Below are 22,228 nucleotides of genomic sequence, written 5' to 3' on the forward strand. Positions count from 1 at the left end.
ATGACCAGTGAGGTATTGAGCATTTTTCACTCATTAGCCATTTGACTTTTTTAAAATGAATGATTCCTTTTATCCTTTGCACACATTTAAGTGGGGGAGCTTCTTGTTGCTTTGTGACAGCTCTTTGTATGTTATGAACATTAACTTCTTGTCTTCAACAACATGTATCACAGAGCTTTTTCTTGTCATTTCTTGCCTTTCATTTTGTTTAGGAGGATTTTAATTTTGGTAGTGTCTCAAAATATTCTTATGATAATAAATGTATTCCTTATGTGTTTTATCTTTGAAATTATTCTTAAAAATAATTTCTTATACTGGAATAAATCTCCTCTGTAGGTTTTTTTTAATCTCTAAGATGGAGATGATAATAGTACTTGTTAATGTAAGGGTAAGTTGAGTTACTAAGAACAAAGTGTTGTATTTGCTGTTATTAGTACTTTTTTATATTTACATCACTGTCTGTAAATTATCTTGTGGTCCTTATGAGAGGAATAGTATTTATTCTTTCTAGGTGACTGTCTGATTGTCTCAGGACAATTACTGAAGTCATACTTTTCTCTTTGATTTGAAATCCCACCTTTACAAAATACTTATGTACACTAGAGTCTCTTTTTGAGCTCATGGTTCCCTTCTGTCAATCTGCCTTTCTTACTCCAGCACCATAACTTACATATTGTAAAAATTTATTTAATAATTGGCAGTCTGAATTTTTTTTCATTCTTTTCTTCCATCCCAAATTTTCTTGTCTAGTATTATGATTTTATTATTCCTGAAGAATTCCAAAATATTTTGTTCAAGTTAAAAAAAAAATCAGATTGGAGTTGTCATGGGAGTTTTCAGTAAGTTTTGCATTATTCTGATGAGAACTTACATCTTTACAAAACTGCTTTCCTCCATGCAATTTGTTGATGTCTCTACATTCCCACCTCTTACTTTACCCCTCAGTACAGCCCTGAAGTTTCTCCATTTAGAACATGGGCATTATTTTTTAACTTATTCCAGATTATTGTTTATGTTTTTGTCAATTTTGTAAGTGAAAATTTTTTGCTATTATATTTTTAAATGCTTAAAACTGAAATTTAGAAAGGAAGATTCGGTTTGTAAATACTCACTTCGTATTTTGTCATTTAAAATTGTAAGTATTAAGTAGTTGTTCCAGAATCCTTTCTTTTTTGTTTTTAAAAATTTGTGTCGAAGATTCTCAAAATGTTCATAGCTAAGTAGTATAGGTGGGGAGACAGATGGAGAGAGGTAGTGTGGCTCATGTACAAACTGTGAGCAGTTTCATGGCTGCCTTTAGGCTGGAGAAACCACAGAAGAGCCCAGGTTAGACAAGGAATGGCTTTGTATGCACTTGAAAGCCAGCTTTCCTGCCTGTATGGTGAAGCCTGGTGGGCGTGGCAGGTAGATGATCAAGGTCTGATCAAGGTCATTTGCTGCACAGAGCGCTGTGTCTGTGAGAAATGGTGACCATTGCCATGGCAAATGCTTGGTGCCAGGAACAATGCAGGGGAGCTGGGGAGCCTGTGTTAAGGATTTTCCAGTCCTGGGAGTGGGAAGATCAGACTGCATTCAGATCTGAGTTTGAATTAATCCTCTTTAGTTTACTGGACCTCTGACTTTTGTCAAGTTATGCATCCTGTTTGAACTCCTGCTTTGTTGTCTCTCAAAACAGAAGAATTACAGCCTGCTGCTAGAGTGTTTGATCAGGGTAAATGATTTGTGTCTATAAGATGCCACGTACAGTCACAAGCTCAGTGAGCAATGAGCTGTCCCCTCTTCTCCTGCAACTCAGTGCTCGATAAGTCATCAGCAGAAAGCGAGTCCCTAATTTGTATGTGATGCAAGGAAGAACAAAACTAACGTCTTGCCTTTCCCTGGCAGTATTCTTACTTCTTTGCTTCATGTACCTCTTTCCTCCTTCACTCTCCCCTTTCACCTCCTCCACCAAGAGCCCGAGACTCTCTCAGAACACTAGATTCAAATTATTTAAATGTTGGCTCATTCCCATGAAATGACAGTGACTTAAAAAAACTGTACACATCCCAGAATTCATTGTATTTGATTTACACACACACACACGTGCACACACACACACACACACATCAGGCTACCTCCCATTTACTGAGGGAGAAGGGCCACTTTTTCTGAGTTTTCATTTACTCAGCGTGAGAGCAGTCTCTTAAGCAGAATTTCACCTGGCTTCGTGCATGGTTTTTTAAATTGGATTTCTGCTTTTTGTCCATAAAAATATTCTCCTATTAGAAGACAGGAAGTGGAGACATAGATATTCTGCTGAGATATTGGTGTTATCATATTTGAGTTTTAATGGACATAAGGCGGCCTAGAGTCATACATTATTATGGATGAGAATCCATGATGATGTAACTTGGACAAGAATCTGGGTCTCCTGCCATCGTGTCCACGCGGGTGAAGAGGCAACTGGGTGGGGGATGGCAGGGAACCTTCTTGCTTGAGTTCCAGGTTCTTGTTAGTTTTCATTGCTCAGCTGCCTTTAGTTTATGTCCATGAGGCCTCTCATGGGAAGGTCACTATGTCCTGAGAGACTGAGTTACTAATCAGCAGAAAGCTCTGGACCCACTCATATTTTCCAGAGTTTTTCTGCTGACCTGCTGACACTTTATATAAATGAGACCTAACAAACTACTGGATATAAAATCCTTATTGTTATCATTTGCCCTCAAGTTCCATAGGAATGGGGTGCTGTCTCAGGCTGTCTAAGGCTAGATCTGAACAAAGATAGGGTGATAGGCTCTGCTGCTGGACCCTCCCCAGTCGAATGGGATTTCCACCTTAGTTTTTAGAATCAGGCAGATGAGTTCAAATCTTGTCTTTACCAGTTATTAGCTTTGTGACCTTGGGGAAATAACTACTTTTTTGGTTCCAATTTTCTTTATCTGTAAATAAGTTCAGTATTTATTTTAGGGTTTTTGTTTTAGAATTGAATGTGCTAATTCCCTAATTTATTCCTCAAATACTGATCACATGGTTCTATGCTGGTGCCTTAGTAGTTGATTGCTAAGGGACTCAACAGTGAGAATGGGGATGGGGCCCCCTGGATCATACAGCTTATATTCCAGGATATGCTTGTAAAAGACAAGATTGCAGTGGATTTTTAGTAAATGTCCATTCCTTTCCTAATCCCCATTGATTGTGTATATATCTTTATACTAATATATGAACAATTTTTTTTGCAGTTTAAATCTCTTTGTAGTATATAAAGAATGTAGCTATAACAAAAATACGTGAAATAAAATGACTTGACTTTTATTTTCCTTTCAATAAGCAAAACAAAATAAAATAGAAAAGAAAAGAAAAAGTATTGAAGGAGTAGAAATAATTTTATTTCCGTGGAATCAACTCCCTATGTTAGGTTTTTCCATTGTGTTGTTCAACATCATATAAAATTGACAGGTTGTGACTTCAGTGTTGATAGCTAGGTGAGTATAGTTTCTTTTTGTGGTTGTCTTTGATGAATTATTTGCACTAGATCATAAATGATGTGCATGTTACATATTGGAAACGAGGAAACATTGGAGACATACTACCTCCAATGCAGTCATTTTGTTACCGAGTCCAAACTCGTTCTGCTCGCCGCATGACAGGCCAATAAACCGGGAGATGAGGTGTTGGAGCAAGGAATAGTGACTTCACTTGCAATGCTGGCAGACCCAGAAGACGGCAGACTGATGTCCTGGAGAACTATCTTCCCCAAGTAAGAATTCAGTCTCCTTTTATACTAAAAACGGGGGGTGTTGTGGTTGGTTGTTGCATACTTCTTGCTTTATGAATTGTTTGTCCTTTGAATCCGCTGTTCTTGCAGCTGTCCATGTGGATCAAATCATGGTACCCCTGTAAAACCTCCAAAAAAACAAAGGCTATTCTCTATTATGCAACTTGCCATCTCTACAGAAGTGCAGATGAGCTAACATTTTTAAAGATCAGGGCCAGGAGAATAGGCTTTCCTGCAGATTTCAGGCTAAAGGCAACTTTCTTTTTCAAATGGTGCAGAGCTACCAAGTCTGAGCCTAGGAAACAGGGCACAGGTTTAAACTCAAAGGAACAGATTTAACATAGGGTAAAAACTGTTACATTTTATTACAATTCCGTTTCCAGCTTCATAGATAATATTAGTAAGAAATATGAGCAATTTTGTATTTTTGCTTCTTAATAACCGATAAGTGTACCAACTATATTTTGTGAGCAGGGATGCTGTGCAGGCATTGGGGTGACAGCAAACTCTTGTAGGGGGTGGCCGACCCTGCAACATCTCTGATGCCCCGTGAGTGTTGGTGAGGGTCCCCGTAGCCAGGGGCTCTCTTCAGGAACCAGCATATGGGCATTGACCTCTGGAGACCTCTTTTTCGGCTGCAGGAATTTTTTCAGATATTGAGATTGAAAAATCACTCCAGCTGGGAATAATTAGGGAAAAAAAAGAAAAGGAAAAGGGTTTGGAGTAGAGTAGAAGAGTAGGACTTAAGGTCACGGAGCCTGAGTGCTTGGCAGCGGGGCCTCGGGAGAGAGGGGAGCAGAGGTGGGGAGGGGCCTGGCTCCGGAACCAGCTCCTGTAATTGTCCCTGCACGCAAGCCACATAGCTTTAAATTGGCCTGGGCCACCTCTCTGGGCTGGATATCACCCTGGGCAGAACCGTGGTATCTGTAAAGTAAAATGACTTCACAACTATTGCACAGAGCTGCAGGTGTAAGAGAGCCTAAGCCTGTCTCAGAGTGCAGGGGACAAGCGGAAAGGAATGGCAAAATTTCCACTGACAATTGAAATTTTGTTAAATAGCCTGCTACAGTTGTTTGCATCACTTGAATGAATGCAGGCATATTTCTGTGGGCATTTATAGGTTCACTGAACCCCACCAGCCCCTCTTGCCCCCATCGGAGATGGGCTTTCTCAAGCACAGTGCCCCTCCTGCTTGGGTGGAAAACGCTGCTGGTCCTTGCCTGGGGCCGGGCTGCTGCAGGGCACTGAATCCCCGAGGCACGGCCTGTGAGACACGACAGGAACATCTCTGCTCTTGACTGGGTGCCTCCGTTTCCCCTGCAGTGTAAAAATGCCGGTGACTGAGTTAGAAGCATGCTTCCAAGCTGTCCATGTCCTTGGCATCCAGAAGCGGAGCCTGGAAGCTTTCGAATTTATCCAGAATGCGGTTTACATTCACCTTCAGCAGGTGAGTGTATGTCCTTACACAAGTGGAGGAATTACTGCAGTTTTCCTGGAACTTTCTCACTACAAGTCCATTTGATTTTTCTGTGCTAGGATTCAGTATGGCCTGCTAAAAACTCTGGAGTGAGATCTTGAAACCCTGATGAAGAGCATTATTTATTTCATTTCTCTATATGATACTCTTTTACTTTTAAAATTCAGAATTTTTGGTTGTTTCAGAAATTTTTTGGGGGGGTTGGAGAATCATGTTTACTCTTACCATCTTTGCAACCTGTTGCTTTGTGCCTCTCACCTGTCTTCTGTCACTTGTGAGGCGGTTCCATTTGTGACCCTGTCCGGGTTGTTCATGTTATAAAACATAAAGCCTGTAAAAGTACAGTCCCTTTTCCTCCGAAGACATTCCACAAATACTCCTTTAACCTGGGTGTGGTTTTAAGAAGACAGAATCTTTAGAACATGTCCTTGCAGGTTGCTAGTGCAAAATCCCAAAATCAATAGTCTAGCTCAACATCTAAAATCTTTCTAATTTACCTTGGAATTGTATGGATAAGTGAAGCAGTTTGCTAAGAACTCAGACCAGGTTTAGAATACAGGTTGGTGTAGCTCAGCAGGTCCTCCCAAGCTGATGCTCTGCCAGAGGGCGGGGCCGAGGGGAGAGGGCGGGTCCTGCCCTCCCTGAGGTGACAATTTCATGGCAAAGACTTTCACCTGGTGAAGAACTTGGAGTTTCTTCTAAGAAGAGTGGGTCTGAAAAGAGTCCAAAGAGCGCGGGAGTGGCACAGTCCCATTTGTCTCAAGTAGGGGAGAGCGGCTGTGGGGCCACTTAGGAGACTCGTGAGTCCAGGTGGGCAGTGTTGGTGGCTTCCACTTGAGCGGTGGGACGGTCAGTGTTTAAAAGCGAACATATTGAAGGCATGTTTAGATGGTAAAAAGGAAAGGATGAAGGCTGGCTGTGAATGCAGGATGGAGTAAGGCCCAGGTTTCTGGGTGGATTAATGAGGTAAATGATGGTCCTTCTGTGCTCTGAGGAGGGAAAGCTGCAGAGGGAGTTCTGCGGAAAACTGATGAGTTCAGCTGTGGGTAAAGTGAAAGGTTGTTAGATGTGTGGTCTGGGAGCTCAGGTGAGAGCCAGTAGTGAGTAGGGGGAGGTGAGAGGGACTTTCAAATAATTTTGTATTGTGAACATACAAATAAGTATGAGTAATGACACATTTAAAACCTCTATATTCTGGATTTAAAGCCCAGTAACATTTTGCTATACTGACTGCAGAGGTTCTTAATATTTTTTAATAGAAATAAGTAGAAACAAAATAGTGGAGTTAGTGAGCATCTTAGAGTAGATGTGTGTCCTTGTATGTATTTTTATACCTCATCTGTTTATAACCATAATCTACAAAAAGTTATCTTGCTTAGCATAAGAGTTAAACACAGGGACGTGACACACATTGTTGGGGGTTGAAGCTGATCTTCTCGGGCAAATTATGGACCCTCTCTTTGCCTTAGTTGCATCGTCTGTGACTGCCCCAGGGCCCCTCATCACAGCTGATTTCCTAGAGTAGATGTTGGGAGGGAGGCTGCTGAAGGGAGTAAGAGGTGGCAACTGCTAGGGATATTGAAGAGAGACAAAAACAGATTAAAGCCGATAAACTGAGTACAAATACCCTCTAAATAGAAGGAATCCCGCAGTGTTTTGAGCCGCTTATCATAAGGGAAAGAAAATCACGTGGATCCAAAGCTCTTGAGCATATGAGTATTGTGGGTGGGAGGGTGTCATTATAAAAGTGTTGAGAAAAGGCCTCTTTGTTTTCCTTGACATTACCAGTAAGGATGGGGAGGAGAAGCGAAACCCTCTGCTTCACAGTTGAAGGTGCTGTTTTGTGCGAAACTGACCAAAGTTTGGAAACCAGTCATCAGCGATGCTGGCAAATGAAGAGGCTTCTGGATTGGGTGGGGCACTTGCTGTGACTTACAGGTGACCTGCTGGCTGGGGGCTGTGTGGCGGGCAGTAGTTTTGCAGGGTAGCCCGGGCATAATCCCTAGCTCTGATGCTGCTGGTCTGATTAACAGACCTGGGCGCACACTGTCCTAATGGGGCAGCTCGGGATGTGGCCCTGCCGTGCTGAGAGCGAGAAGAGGGCTCCCCTGAGGAGGTGTCCCTGCGGAGAGTGGAAACGTACTCCTGCAGGGGAGGAAGAGCCTCTGAGCAGCGGGCCGGATGCACAGGCAAGACCAGCATGAGCACTGATGTTTCCGGGAGCCGGAAGTCATACAGTGGCCCAAACGGCCTTGTTCCTGAGAGACTGGAGGAAATAGATGCTGAAAAGGCAGGCTAGGGTCAGACCCTGTGGTGGGTTATGAGTGACAGGAGAGGATTGTTCAGGCAGGCATGAGACAACCCTGTGGGCGTCCCAGCTGGGGCGTCACGCCGAAGGGAAGAGCAGAGTTATAGACTTTGCCACTTATTAGCTGTGTGACGTTGAGCAATATCACCCCACCTCTCTCTATATATATCTTCATCTGTAAAGTGACACAGTGACAAGGTCGTGTCATCAGAAGTATTAGCTTAGCTCTGATCCTCTTTGTCGACTCCTGTCAGTGCTTCCCTGCAAGGTTCTGCAACGGCTGCTTTTACCCTGAGACGGGAGGGCATAGAGGGACACTGTAATACCCGAGGGCAGGAAGGGGTTGCTTTAAAATCAGACATGTAACAGCCTGCAGCTGCAGACCTGCAGGCAGTTTGGTTGACGGTCCTTGAGAGGACTTTGGAGGCCTTAGCGTCGTCTTAAGTCTTGTTTCCCCTTGGGGACCGGATTTGCCTTTGGGGATTGATGTTGAAGATTTGAGCTTCTGCAAAGCTGTTTTCAGAGATGTGTATATACGTAAAATACCATATAAAATAAAATGATTTATTTAACGTGTGCGAATTTGTAGCTGTTAGGAACAACTCTGTTGGCCTGGTCTCCACGGAGGACACCAAGGGTCAGCAGAGCGTGCAGGAGGGCAGGCAGCCTGCAGTGCTTCTGCGGGGTGTTCTCCCCAGCAGGGCGCTCTGCTGAGTTGAGTCTTCTCCGAGTTTTGTTGCCAGAGGAGCAGACAGCAAATTAATGAGTTCTAGAGGGATTGTATAATGACAGGAAGAAATAGGAACCCGGAGATTTTCTGGACTAAAACACGCTTTGGTTCCTGATTCAGTGTGTTCCATTACAGAATTGATGAGTTGTGTCTATTCTGGAACGTCATTGAAATAAACGTTCAGCCTATATGTTAAGGGCTTTGTTTTATTTGGCTGGAGGACTCGAGCCGGGATGACAGCCTCTCAGATCACTCTGAGGGACTGCTCCCAAGAGGTAGGGGAGGAGCTAGGATATATAGAAGCTTACAACAAAGACCAGGTAATTGGAACAATAAAATATTGCTTGTTATCTAAAGAAAACCAGATATCTCAAGTTCAAGTATTTAGTGGTTTTCTATGTATGGTGGGAAGCAAACATTTGGGTCATTGAATTCATTCCTTTGGCAAGCCCCTGGCTATCTAGGGCCAGTATCCTGTCCTTTCTTACTCTGAGTCTGCTCAGAGGGCACCACTGTGAGTGGCTGAGAGGCCGGGCTGTAGGCATGTACTCGCTGGGGGTTGGCAGCAGCCGCTGATGACTCGGATTCAGCATTCTTTGTTTACTGTCATGGTTGCAGTATTTTCATGCACATTGTAGTATTTTCATTCACAGTGCTCCCACTTGGTCCTAAATTTGACCAATATTTTGAGAGACATTTCATGACCAATTTTGTCCCACGGTGCTAGGATGGCTCATTCCTAGTTCAGGTGAAGAATCTTCTAAGTTGCCATTCAAGGTGTAAGTTTTTTTTTGTCAGGCCCTGTTGATACTAAAAGTTCTCTGGATCACCTGTCTTACTAGTCTATTATGATACAGAAAGTGTTTACCCATCTTTGCTCATTCCCATACCTAGAATCACACTATTATGTTTATTTTATTCAGGGTTATAAATTTTATCTGTTTCTTCAAGATGTTTAGCCATCATCAATCTTGTGGGCCTAGTTACACATTGGGAAATGTAATAGACAACAATTTTATAAAATAGACAGGATATAAGTAATACAGCTAGTAACGTTAATAAAGTCACGAGTAAGAATTTAATAGTCGAGAAGTTGTATTTTTGGGTTAAAATTTTGCTTGTGTTTCTGAGTTTGATCCTATGAGAAAGTTCATATTTATGGTCAGGGTCAGAGCAGGTATTAATTGGCCAGTTGAAATCTCCCACCTTGTAAGATCAACAGTGGCCTAAACAGAACTATAAATTCTTTTTAGAATAACGTTTCTGAGGGCTACCTATTTAGAGCCTTGGAGTAGGGAAACCCACCAAGGTAACACAGAAGTACTAGACATAGGTAATTTATCATAAACTTAACAAGTGGAGTAGATCATAATCAAAGGTTGAAGAAATTATCAAAGTAATTGGTATACAGTCCTGGTCCGGTGTCTTGGGTCAGCTGTCTAGCTCAGATGTCGTCTTCTTCTCATCCTGGTCTGGTAGCTTTTTCTCCATTTGGGCATTGTTTTAAGGTGAGCAGCACTCGATAGGCCAGTGCACTGCAGGGGATGTTTCAGATAGGAAATGAATCCGAGACTCCGTTTCCTTCAGCTTTGGTGTGTATGGTCTGGTAAAGAGTTCCTGAAAAAGGGTCCTTCCATTCAGGTTGGAGACAGTTCTTTAAGTCATGCCTGTTGCAGTATGTATAATCCCCTGGCTGCAGGTCATGGGGCATTGGAACTTTACCCAAGGATAGATTTCTGAGCTTCAGAAACAAACCTAGAGTATCCTTTTCATAATTCAATTAAACCGTACAGTAATGTGACATAACAGCAAGGAATGATCTGGGAAGTGTCTTAGTAAATATGGACCTCAATTAACAAAACTAGAATTTAATATCCACTAAAATATAATTTATTTTCTCTCTTAAGTTACCCTCAGTTTTCTCAAATATAGCCAAATCAAGATTAATTTTTTACAAGTTAAGTCTGATTATTTGATCATGTAGGCTTTTTTAAATTGGCTGTGTTGGAAGTTTTAATACGGAGTCTCAGGGTAGAATGTTAAGGTTTGCTAAGGCCAAGAAAGACACGTCAAGGCTTTTCATGGGTTTCTGCCTTACAGATTTAGGTAAATTCTTTTCTCTTTAAAATCCTTAAAATATCTTTATACTCCTATATCTGTTAGGAGATGATCTCCCTAATTTGTTTGATAGAGCCACTGGGGACCTAAGTGTTTTTAGTCTCTTGAGGGATCAGATAGAGAGAAAAGATAAGTGTTCCAAGTGTGATTACATAGGTATAATTTATCAAATTGCTGTGAACCATAACTAGCTTAAGGAGAAGAGATTCTTTACGTCTGGGAAACAGGTTAAAAGCCAGTAGTATTTCAAACAATATCAAAAATTATAACCATATTCAGCAGGTTAATCAGTCCCATGTAACTAATTCTTTTAATGAGAGTTTTCATTAGAACTTTAAAATGTCTTACCCAGTTTAGTTCAGTGCTATAGTGTGAAATTTATTAGGAATCAGTAAATCTCCTTGAAGAGAAAGCATTTTGCAAAACCATCAGAAGAAAACAATTAACTCTCTATAAATGACAAAAGATTTAAAAGCATGGTTAAACACCGTTACACTATAATCAATAAAGAAATCTGTTCACTATACCCATAATTATCACTGGTAACATTTCAGATATACCAGAATTTTAGGGAGTCCATATAATTTCTACAATATCTATATTAATAATATTGTCTCATTCAATATAACCTTAGAAGTTTTATGATTCATTTGACAATTCCATGTTATTTAAAATGCCAAATGAAACTTTATAGTTAAAAATCTCTCTTTGGGATGTTTCAGGGGCCTTCTGTAGCATCCCAAACTTAACTGGAGATTAAAAGAATTTTAATTAATTAAATTAATTTTTATTTAATTAATTAGAATTTTATATTTGGGGAGCTTTTTGAAAGATTTCAGAACACTTGATCAGATAAACATATAGATCACTGTAATGTAGTACTAATTCATTAACAAGAAAATATGTCAAATGTAAAGGCAGAACAGATCAGCTAAGTGGTATAAGAAGTTTTACAATCTGTTACTGAAGGTGGATTAATATTTTAAGAAAATTGTTTCCTCTCACCAGAGAGAAAACCAAGTCTAATCTTGTTCCAGCTAACTTCTAAGATTCATTTACGTTGCCCAATTTAATTCTAAACTTAGCCAATTCTGACCACGTACAAAACTTTCCTCAGGGTTCCTTTTCCACAAGCCTTCCACAGCTTTCTATACTTATATTAGTGTGTCCCTTATTTTGTCTTCCATTCAGAGGTAACCAGCTTCAGGAGAAAGTCACTATTTTTCATTAACAAAGTATTATTCCATTCTTACATCTTCCTTTACGCATTTATATTACTTTCCTAGGATACTGAGATCATTCCCTTACTAATAGAGACTATATCAGTGTGGCACCAACCATTTATTAATATTTCTATATACCTTTAGTTTCACTGTAAGAGGAAGTTAAATGTTAAGTAATTCGTATTTCAATGTTATTTTATCTGAAAATGGCATAGCTATTTAATAAAATCTTGTCATTTAACTTAATTTAGCACAACACTAGAATTTAAAGATACCAAACACTTAGAGATTATCTTAAACATACATTTTAAAAATATATTTTAAATATTTACCCAAAGCTCTCATCTCATTTGCATTTAATTTACTTAAAATTTTACCACAGCACATTACTTTTATTTTTTTTTTGACAAATCTGCAACAGATATAACAGGATCTTATTTGACTTTCATTAAACCTAGGTACAGTAAAGGTATTATACATAATATTGATGACTTTAAAGATGTCTATATTAATTAGAACATACTTAAACTAAACAATATCAAATATTATCTTAATATTGAATATTTTCCATTTCACATGACGCTGAAAGTCAATTTGTTCAGTTGTTATTTTAAAAATACTTAATGTTTAAGCTCTTATATTTTTACATCAATTAAGCAGAGCTCTATGACTTTGAATTTTTTTTCTTTAGCAGTAGAAATATCTCACTTCTATAATTTGTACACAGGCTTATAATCAGAAAAAAGCTAGAGATCTCATAGCTTCACTTTAAAACTTACTTATAAGATAGGTATAATAATAGTTGGAGTAAGCTGAATTTGCTTGCTCAAATCATTAAGGCTTACTATTTATGAAACAGACAGTTAAAATTTCTTCACAATGTCTGAAGGACCCTTCAGAGTTCTGAGTTCTAATATGCCAAAAATTTCTTGGCCTTAAGGTTTATTTCGTTGAGCTAATTAGACTCAGTCCTAGGTCACTGTTTGTTGTATTTATATTTCTGATGTGCAAGACAAAGACACTGTCTTCCAGGTCCCCAGAGAACTGCTCTCTCACCCAGGCCGTATTTTATCTCCTTAAATGGCATTTTTGTATCAGTGAGAAGAGCTGTAAACAAAGAATTCCATGTTTTAAAACTTTAAGGCTTACTTAAATATGTCTTCCAAAACTTGCATAAGGCATTTAGTAAGATCTCTTTTCCTTGTGTTATAAGTTAAACCCAGGGTAAACCTGTATTTTCTTATTAGCCACTCAAATTAGTTTTTAGTTTTACATTATATTGGACGGCTTATGTAACTATATTGGTTTATTTTAATTTGTTCAATTAATATTTTCAGAGGGACAGATATGTGCCTAGCCTTATAATACCAAGAAGGGGAAGTGTTTTTCCTCTTAAACATAGGTATCCCACAACACAAGCAAAAGTTTTGTATAAAGACCATTTAAATATACCAATTTCACAAACTTTTATCTCAATTTTATTAAATCTTATACCTTTAATTTTTATATTTATTAAGTTTAATCAATAATTCTTATTTCTTGAAGGAGTGCCAGAAACCTTTTTTTGTGTGTGTGTGCATTGTATATAATTTTATAGAAGTCTCTAGGATGCCCAAGATTCAGCCAAAGAGCTTAGGCACTTCTCAGTTTTTAATTTCATTAATTGGTCTGTTATCCCAATTATTGATCAAGTATTTCAGTCTATATATACATATATTTCAAACTGTGGTAAGTAAAATGGGCTTGTTTGAACTTTAATCTTGGGGGGAGTAGGTGAACTCCTTGGCCCTTTTTTTTTTAACTTTACGTTGTGTAGTATCAAAACCCTGTATGTAAATCCAAAAATGTCCATTTTATTTATTTGATTCAAAATAACCATATAAAAATATTTATCCTTTTGGGATAAGCCACTTATTTTTTTTTGACATTTTTACAATCATTTTTCCAGTTATTCAACCTAATTAACATTAATTATTCTAAGTTTTTATTAGCATATCTAGAAACATTTATCAGAAAGGAAAACACAAACGTAGCTTTTCAAACCAGTTTTATTTTTTTAACTAAGTTCTTAGGTTAACCATTAGATATATTTTTCTACATTTAAACTTGATTTTAATAGAAACCATAAAAAAACTGTTTATAATGAGATCTCTTTAAACTTTCACCAATTAAAAAGTTTTTCCAAATTAAAAAATCCATCATATGGCCGTCAATTTATATACAAATATAATATATATATAGTGATTTTAAACCAATAAGATGAAGAGGCACTTCCACATGAGAGTCGGGGTGTTGCCTAAATAAAATTCAAAGGTTTACTCTCCAAAAGCTAAAAGCCTTTGTGGTCCAGGCTGATGCAGCAAAGTTTAAGTTGGCAAAATATCTGAAAATTGGTACAATCAAAGAATTGCTTAGAATCCCAATTTATTTGCGTGGCCACCATATGTACACAATACTTGAAACTTTTGTATGGTGGAGTCCAAGGTTTCCTTTAAAAAATAAACTAAACATACATATACATACATACACACACTTAAAACACCCAGAGAAAGATAAAACATTTACATTTCAAGGACACAGGAAGAGAAATCCAAGTTACCCCTAAAGGGGATTTTGTTTTTATAAGTTCAGAATTCCAAAAAATGTTTTTATCAGGCCTGGTTAGTTATTTTCAGAGTGAGTTTTTTTTTTTTTCTTATTCCCAATTAATGTTGTAAATTTTGTATGTACATAAACCTGGCTGGGGTAATAGTTGGAGACTGGCAATCTGTCATTTCTTTTTCTTTTCTTTTCTGTTCTTTATTTTTTTTTTTTGAAAGTTCTATTCCCCATTGTAAGGTCGGGTTCTCAGAATAAATTTGCTAGTAAGATTTCCCACAGGGACAACTCTGTGTCATGAAGTCTTTGTGTCTACCACTCCTGGAAGATTCTCTGTCACCCGAGAAAGCTGTTACCAGCCAGGAGGATGGTCCGAATTTTGGAGTTGAAAGTTTCCTCATAAGAGTTTTACTTTTATCCTGAAAAATTCAATGGAGGTAACCAAATTGAGGAAAATATTAGACCAGACTCTTACCTAACCACTCAGTCCTGAACCCAGTGTCTTTCAACTTGGACTCACTCAGGATGTCTCCACTGGGTGAGTATTTTCCTCATATGTTTCCACCAGCCCCACTTTGGACATATCCTCAAGGTGGATATTTCCTGTTATCTTTCAACCAGGCCCCACTCAATATGTCTCCACTGGGTGGGTAATTCACCTCAGTTTCTTTCAACTGGAGGGCCACGTACCTGGATACACCGCCAGATAAAACTTAGGATCATCAACCAATATGTGAGATCCGAGAACCTAGAGAGACTCACCCAAATTCATCTGGACTCCCCGAGGAGGTGGATGGGCACAAAGGGCCACTGCTGGTACCAAGGCTCCGGTTACTTGGAGAGTTCAGGTGGAGAGAAATCTGCTGTGGTGCTTCATGGTGTCCAAAACTGTTGACTGAAATACATGTGCAGCCTAAAAGTTAAGAGTTATGTTTCATTTGGCGGGAGGACTCGAGCTAGGATGACAGCCTGTCAGAACTCTCTGAGGGACTGCTCCCAAGAGGTTGAGGCAGAGCTAGGATATATAGGAGCTTTACAACAAAGACCAGGTTGTTGGAACAATAAAAGATTGCTTGTTATCTAAAGAAAGCCAGGTATCTCAAGTTCAAGAATTTAGTACTTTTGTATGTGTGAGAGGAAGCAAATATTTGGACTCACTGAATTCATTTTTTAGACAAGCACCTAGCTATCTCGGGCCAGTAGCCTGTCCTTTCTTATTCTGAGTCTGCTCAGATGACACCATTGTGAGTTGCTGTAGCAGCTGAGCTGCAGGCCTGTCCTAGCTGGGGGGTGGCGGCAGCCTTTAATGACTTGGTTTCAGTATTCTTTGTTTACTGTCATGGTTGCAGTATTCTCATTCACATTGTAGTATTTTCGTTCACAGACTGATTATGGATAATCTGCAACCTTGGAAAGCAACCGAGATGGAATTACTGCAGGTACCTTCTGCTTTAATAAGCCGTGTGCAAACATAAACAGGGAGGAAGCATACACTTGGATTTGGAGGTGTAGGAAAGGGATCCTGCACATTGCAGGAGAACGCAATGCAGAATTCCTTACGTCCACCTTTCTTTACTGTAGTGGTTTCTGAGAACAGTTTATGGTAATTAACCAACATTGACAAACTGCACAAATTGCATTTAAGAGCTGGCCGGCTGAAACTTGTGTATTGGAGAGGTGGAATTCAAAGGCAAGTGGTCAGGTGGATTGGAGAGAGATGGAGCCAAGGCCTGGGCCCAGATTCCGGTTTAAATTGCCATTTCTTCACCATAGGGCCTTGGAATAGAATTCAAAATCTCTTAACCTGTTGGTGAATCTGTGAAATGGGCATAATATTCATTTCACCCTGGGATTGTTGTAAGATCTAAAGAGTATTATAGCACACATGAAGCACTTCACCCACTGGCACTTAGCAGTGTTCACTGTGTGGGGCCGCCCCGCTTAGCATGTGTCAGAGCCGTAAAGGCAGCATTTGTCTGTTGAGGATGCACTTGCAGCCCCTTGGCTAGGTTATGAATTTGGTGATTTCCTATAATCCTTGTAATTCTATGTGCCATGGACAGTTATTTTCATGGACAGGTGAGGAATCTCATGGTAAAAAGACTGTATAATTTGCCCAAAATCAGACCATAATTTTGGGTGCAGAGGCCTCGATTCAGCATGGGCCCCTGGGCCTTCTGCCCTCTCTGTTCAGCACCAGAGCCAGATATGGAGTCGGCTGTTTCCCTGCCCAGAATATCCGGCAGGCCGCAAGACACATCTGGCCCTGTGCTGCTTGAGCAAAAACTCCGAAGGAGAGACAGTTACAAAAGGGATAAACATAAAAACAGACGACAGCAAATTGTGATCATCTCTGAGAAGGAAAGGAACATGTCTCGCCGTGCAGAGCTGGAAGCTTTCCCGTCTGGGCTGCTCTGGGGGTGTTCATCTCAGCTAAACAAGTTCTGCTGCTGCACCAAGGCAGGAAGGCAGGGCGCGTGTGGCCAGGTAGACAGGGCCTCGTTGATCGTACTCATTCCCCATTAAGCGACAGTTCTCTCGGGCACTTAACTAATAAACAGATGTTGGCCATAATCATCACGCACTTTGCTTGGTAGTTTTATTGGCCCCAGCATTGAGATGAGGTCATTGAAGCTGGGGAGTTTGCTGCATGCCCGTGATTACCTTGCAAATACCCCGACTGTTCTTTCAATCTAGACTGGTGTGGCTGTCATGTCCCAGCCCTGTGAATGGCATCGTGTAGCTCCTCCCAAGTGGCCCAAATGACTGACATTGATATGCTTAATTCGTTGGAAATAGTATGTGACAATAATAGAAAAAGGTAGTAAGAAATTGTTTGGAAAACTGGAAAAAACCTTTTCTTCCCCAGCTGGGGGAGCGTAACCTGTATCACTCACCCTACTCACTGCCTGTCACCTCCTCCCCGCCGACTCCGTGTTCATAAGCCACACTGAGTCTTGGGAGAACATTTTGCCTCATGACACTTTTGACTAGGACCTGCAACTTCTTTGTCCCTGGTTAACTCTCTCTTCAAAGCCATTCAGCTTTTTTGCAGGCTCCTCCACTCAGATGTAAGAATAGCCTCTTTAAACTTCTTGATGCAGCTCCTTAATGAAGATCTTGTGATGGAAACCTAGCCAAAACTGGGATGTATGCATATAGTGGCTGCAAACTCAGCACTTTGTTAGTTCAGAATCAGAGGGGTGAGTGACTCAGGAAATGCTTTTTTAAGGTAACAAGGGGAAAGTGAAAGGACGCTTGCTGTGTAAGAAAGAAACATCTCAATCACAGCCAGTAAGGCACCTGTGTTCAGGATGGGGTGTGGCGAGTGCAGAGTTTTCACAAAGAAAATAGTGGTGTGATGGGAGCGAGGACAGTTGGGTACTTTATTGGGGAGGAAAAAAAGTGGGCTGAACATTTCCTTGTTGAACAAGAGGATTGTGACATGATGTGCTTGTATTTTGGAGAGAAGGGTTTTGTGGGGACAAGCCTAGGAGTACGCTGTATGTCTGGGGAGTCAGCACAACAGAGAAACACAGAGAACCGGGCAGACCCCAAGACCCATGCTGGGGGAGAGACTGCCCACCAATTGGAGCCCTGGAGGCTGCTTCTGTCCCTTAGCTGTGGCCTCAGACCTCCCTTCACAGCCCAGTCCTGTTGATACAAGAATAAAAAACGTTGGGCATGAGAAGGGCTGTGTCCCAGGCTTTCATTGAGCCCCTGGGATGTGCCCCACCAGATTTTGTTCCTTAACTTCATGCAGTAAAGAATTCAAGAGCAAGCCAGTGTTGAGTAAAGGTAGATTTATTCAGAGAGATACATTGATAGGCAAGAGAAACTTCACGAGGTGTGGGGGTTTGATGCTCATATAAGAAGTAGGTACACACTCCACACATTGTGGGCCTTCCCCAAAGAGGGAGAGAGAGTGGTGACCGCGAGGTGGCGCTGTGTTGCTTGTTTTCTTGGGCTTGGTGGTTTCATATGCTAATAAGTAGAAGGACCAGCCTTAGGGCAAGGGGCTAGGATTCCCAGGGAGTTGGCCATTTCCCACCCTTTGACCTTTTGTGGCTAGCATTGGGACTGCCATGTTGCCTGGGGCATGTTATTCACCAAGTTACTATTACAATGGATGTTTACTGAAGCTCAAGATCTGCTAGAAGTTAAATCTCTTCATCCTGAGCCTCAAGGCCTATTGGGGTTTGAATCCTTTAACATTTTGATGTTAATTGCGGTGGCCTTCCTTGAATGGCTGTGCTCTTCCCCCTTCCATCCTGTCTCACTGTGATGACACAGAGACAGCAAAGGTCGGGCCCTACCTGTGCTCCTGCATTTAAAGGTGGGAGGTGTGAGGTGGGCTTATGATGACCCTGAATGGTAAGAAAAATGTTTCAGATTTTCCTACGTGAGACATGGGGACCTGACAGCAACCTCCGCAGATTTATCTCACGGGCTTTATCGCTTGTGTTGTTATAGAAACAACAGGCAAGCCAAGAAACAAGTATAACTCACAAGGTTGTAGTACTGAGATTTATTTAGCTGGCACGCTCAGAGGGGCTTCATTTCCAAAGCTCTGAGCACCTCCAAGACGTGCACATGAGGTTTTATAGGGTTAATTACAAGTATGGGGCTATTAGCCAATAAGGCTCAAACAACAAAAAGCAAGGAATCAGTACACTGAAGCTTATCAATTTGGAACAGATCCCGTTACTGACAATTGTTGTCCTTGGATTTACGTGTTAGATTATTAGCCCATTAAACTGACACTAAACTTCAGGTTTACCAGGTAGCTCAGCAAAACTTAGATCAGTAAACCGACACTTATCACACTTAGATTTGTGACTTAGCTTGTTAGCCCAGCTGGGGTTTTCCTTCACAGTGTCACTTCTATTTTTTATTTTTCTTTTTATCTTTTTTTAAGTATTTAACCCAAATTTAATATCAGGGTTTTTTGGGAAAGAAATTTCTCTTTATCTTTTCTTTGGGGTTCTTTTGGGGGGGAGGTAATTAGATGTATTTATCTGTTAGTGGAGGCCCTGGGGCTTGAACCCAGGACCCCGTGCACGCTAAGCACATGCTCTACCACCCGCCCCATCATCATTTTCTTTTTGCTTTAGCTGCCAAGAATCTTACAGCTGAATTTGTAGTCGGCCTTTAACACTTGCCCTGACTTCATGGAATCCATTTTTATGAGTTTATCTCCCCCTGGTTTCATTTAAGTATTGAATCTCCATTTTCTCTTCACTCGGTTTTGCATTTTTGTTGTTATGGTTGTTAAGCTGTGTTTAACAGAATTGTTTAAATTCTCTTTTAGCAAGAGGCTGAATGTAAATAAATATGTAAGCAAACAGCACAATTAAATGCTTTTATACATTCTGAGCTGTTTAGTAGTAACTTAAAAACCGAATTGAATATTAAAGTGATAGCATTTTAAAAATATTTTTTAATTTTTCATAAAAATATAGCTGATTTAAAATATGATATTAGTTTCAGGTGTACAATAGATGCTCCATTTATAGTTACTGTAAAACATTGTCTGTATTCCCTGTGTTGTAAGATACATCCCTCTAGCGTGTTTACATTACATGTTGCAGTTTGTATAAGAAAGTTGGGTAACGCAGAGTCTGGAACGTGGCTGTGTATGACTCAGGTTCACGCTCACCCTGCCTGTCAGAGCTCAGGCCTTCACTCCTTTCTGCAGGGGAGCGAGTGGAGGCAGCTCTCATCAGCGCTGTCACCACCCTCTGAGTGGCAGTGACAGCAGTGACTGTGTGTGGACGTGCAAATTGTTTTTCCAAGAGCTTTATATGCATTTCTGCATTTAATAATTGAAGCCCTCCTGTGAGGAAGCATTTTTAATGCATAATACATTTTATTTTGATATTGATAGATTTCAAACCTCTGGAAAATTTACAGTAGTACAATAAACGCTTAGATACAGTTCACCTTATAGGGCACTATTTGGCTTTCTGTGTCTGGCTTATTTTAGCATAAAATTTCAAGGTTCATCCATATTGTAGCCTGAATCAGTACTTTATTCTTTTTGTTTGATAATATCCTTTTCCATTTTTTTTGGTTTTAGTCTATTTAAAAATATTTTCATTGAAGTCTAGTCAGTTTATAATGTTGTGTCAGTTTCTTGTCTACAGCACAAGACTTCAGTTAAAAAGGAACATACCTGCATTCATTTTCATACTGTTTTTAAACATAAGTTACAATAAGATATTAAATATATTCTCCTGTGCTATACAGTATAAACTTGCTGTTTATTCTTTACATACTCAGTAACTGCAAATCTTGAACTCCCAATTTATTCCTTCCCACACCCTCCCCCCTCTGGTAACCACAGTTTGTTTTCTGTGACTCTGTGTCTGTTTCTGTTCTGTAGATAAGTTTATTTTTTTGTTTCTTTCTTTTTTTTTTTTAGATTCCACATGTCAGCAATCTCATGTGGTATTTTCGTTTCTCTTTCTGGCTTACTTCACTTAGAATGACATTCTCCATGTCCATTGATGTTGCTGCAAATGGCATTATTTTATTATTATTTTATGGCTGAATAGTAGTCTATAGGACAAATATGCTACAACCTCTTTATCCAGCCATCTGTCAGTGGACATTTCGGTTGTTTCCATGTCTTGCTATTGTAAATAGTGCTGCTGTGAACATTGGGGTGTAGGTGTCTTTTTGAATTAGGGTTCCTTCTGGATATATGCCCAGGAGTGGGATTGCTGGGTCATCTGGGAGGTCAAGGTTTTGTCTTTTGATGAACCTCTATACATTTTTCCACAATGGCTCCACCAAACTGCATTCCCACCACAGTGTAGGAGGGTTCCCAATTCTCCGCAGCCTCTCCAGTATTTATTGTCTGTGAACTTCTCAATGATGGCTATTCTGACTGGTGAGAGGTGATATTTGATTGCAGTTTTGATTTGCATTTCTCTGATAATGATATTGAACATTTTTTCATGTGCCTACTGGCCATTTGTGCGTCTTCATTGGAGAAATGTTTCTTTAGGACTTCTACCATTTTTTGAATTGAATTGTTTGTTTTCCTTTCTTATTAAGTGTAAAAGCTGTTTACATATTCTGGGAATTAAGCCCCTAGCAGTTTCATTTATTGCAAATATTTTCTCCCATTCCATAGGTTGGTTGTCTTTTTGTTTTGCTTACTGTTTCCTTAGCTGTGCAAAAGTTTGTAAGTTTAATTAGATCCCTCTTGTATATTTTTGGTTGTTTTTCTATTGCTTGAGTAGACTGCTCTAGGAAAACATTGCTGAGATGTATGTCACATGTTTTGCCTATGGTTGCTTCTAAGAGGTTTATAGTGTCTTGTCTATATGTTTAATTCTTTAACACATTTTGAATTCATTTTTGTGTATGCTGTGAGGGAGTAGTCTAACTTCATTGATTTACATGCAGCTGTGCAGTTTTCCCTGCACCATTTGCTGAAGAGGCTGTCTTTACTCCATTGTATGTTCTCACCTCCTTTGTCAAAGTTTGAATGACCAAAAGTTTGTGGGCCTATTCTTGGTAAATGTGTTTATCCGTTCATTGATGGATGGATATTGTTAGTAACTTTTGGCTACTCTGAATGATACTGCTATGAATATTGATGTGAAATTTTTATGAGAATATGTTTTCATTCTGTTGGCTGTACAGTTGGCCCTCCATATCTGTAGTTTCCACTACATGGATCCAGATGGCTGATTGTAAAGGGACTCGAACATCCTTGGATTATGGTATCCAGGGTGTGGGGTTCCTGAAACCAACCCCCCAAGGGTATTGAGGGATGACTCTACATATAGGAGTGGAATTGCTGAGCCATATAACTCTAAGCTTTTGAGGAAATACCAGGCTTCTCCAAAGAAGTTACACAATTGTCCCTTTCCCCTGGCCGCATATGAGGTTTCTCTGCCTCCTGAATGACATTTGTTATTGTCCGTGATTTGGTAATAACCATCCTAGTGGGTGTAAAATGAGATCTCATTTTGATTTTGATTTGTCTAGTGATGTTGAGCATCTT

General features: G+C 40.0%; 1 protein-coding gene across 1 annotated transcript in view; it reads left to right on the forward strand.

Moving 5' to 3' along the window:
- Positions 1-22,228, forward strand: part of LOC140698887 (uncharacterized) — a 116,427-nt gene that overhangs the window by 30,882 nt on the left and 63,317 nt on the right. The window contains exons 8-9 of the mRNA XM_072970746.1: positions 3,627-3,736; positions 5,078-5,201. Coding sequence (XP_072826847.1) covers positions 3,681-3,736; positions 5,078-5,201 — 180 coding nt within the window. The 5' untranslated portion in view covers positions 3,627-3,680. The remainder of the gene's footprint in view (positions 1-3,626; positions 3,737-5,077; positions 5,202-22,228) is intronic.

Source organism: Vicugna pacos, chromosome 10, assembly GCF_048564905.1.
Source record: "Vicugna pacos chromosome 10, VicPac4, whole genome shotgun sequence".
Classification (NCBI taxonomy): Eukaryota; Metazoa; Chordata; class Mammalia; order Artiodactyla; family Camelidae; genus Vicugna; species Vicugna pacos.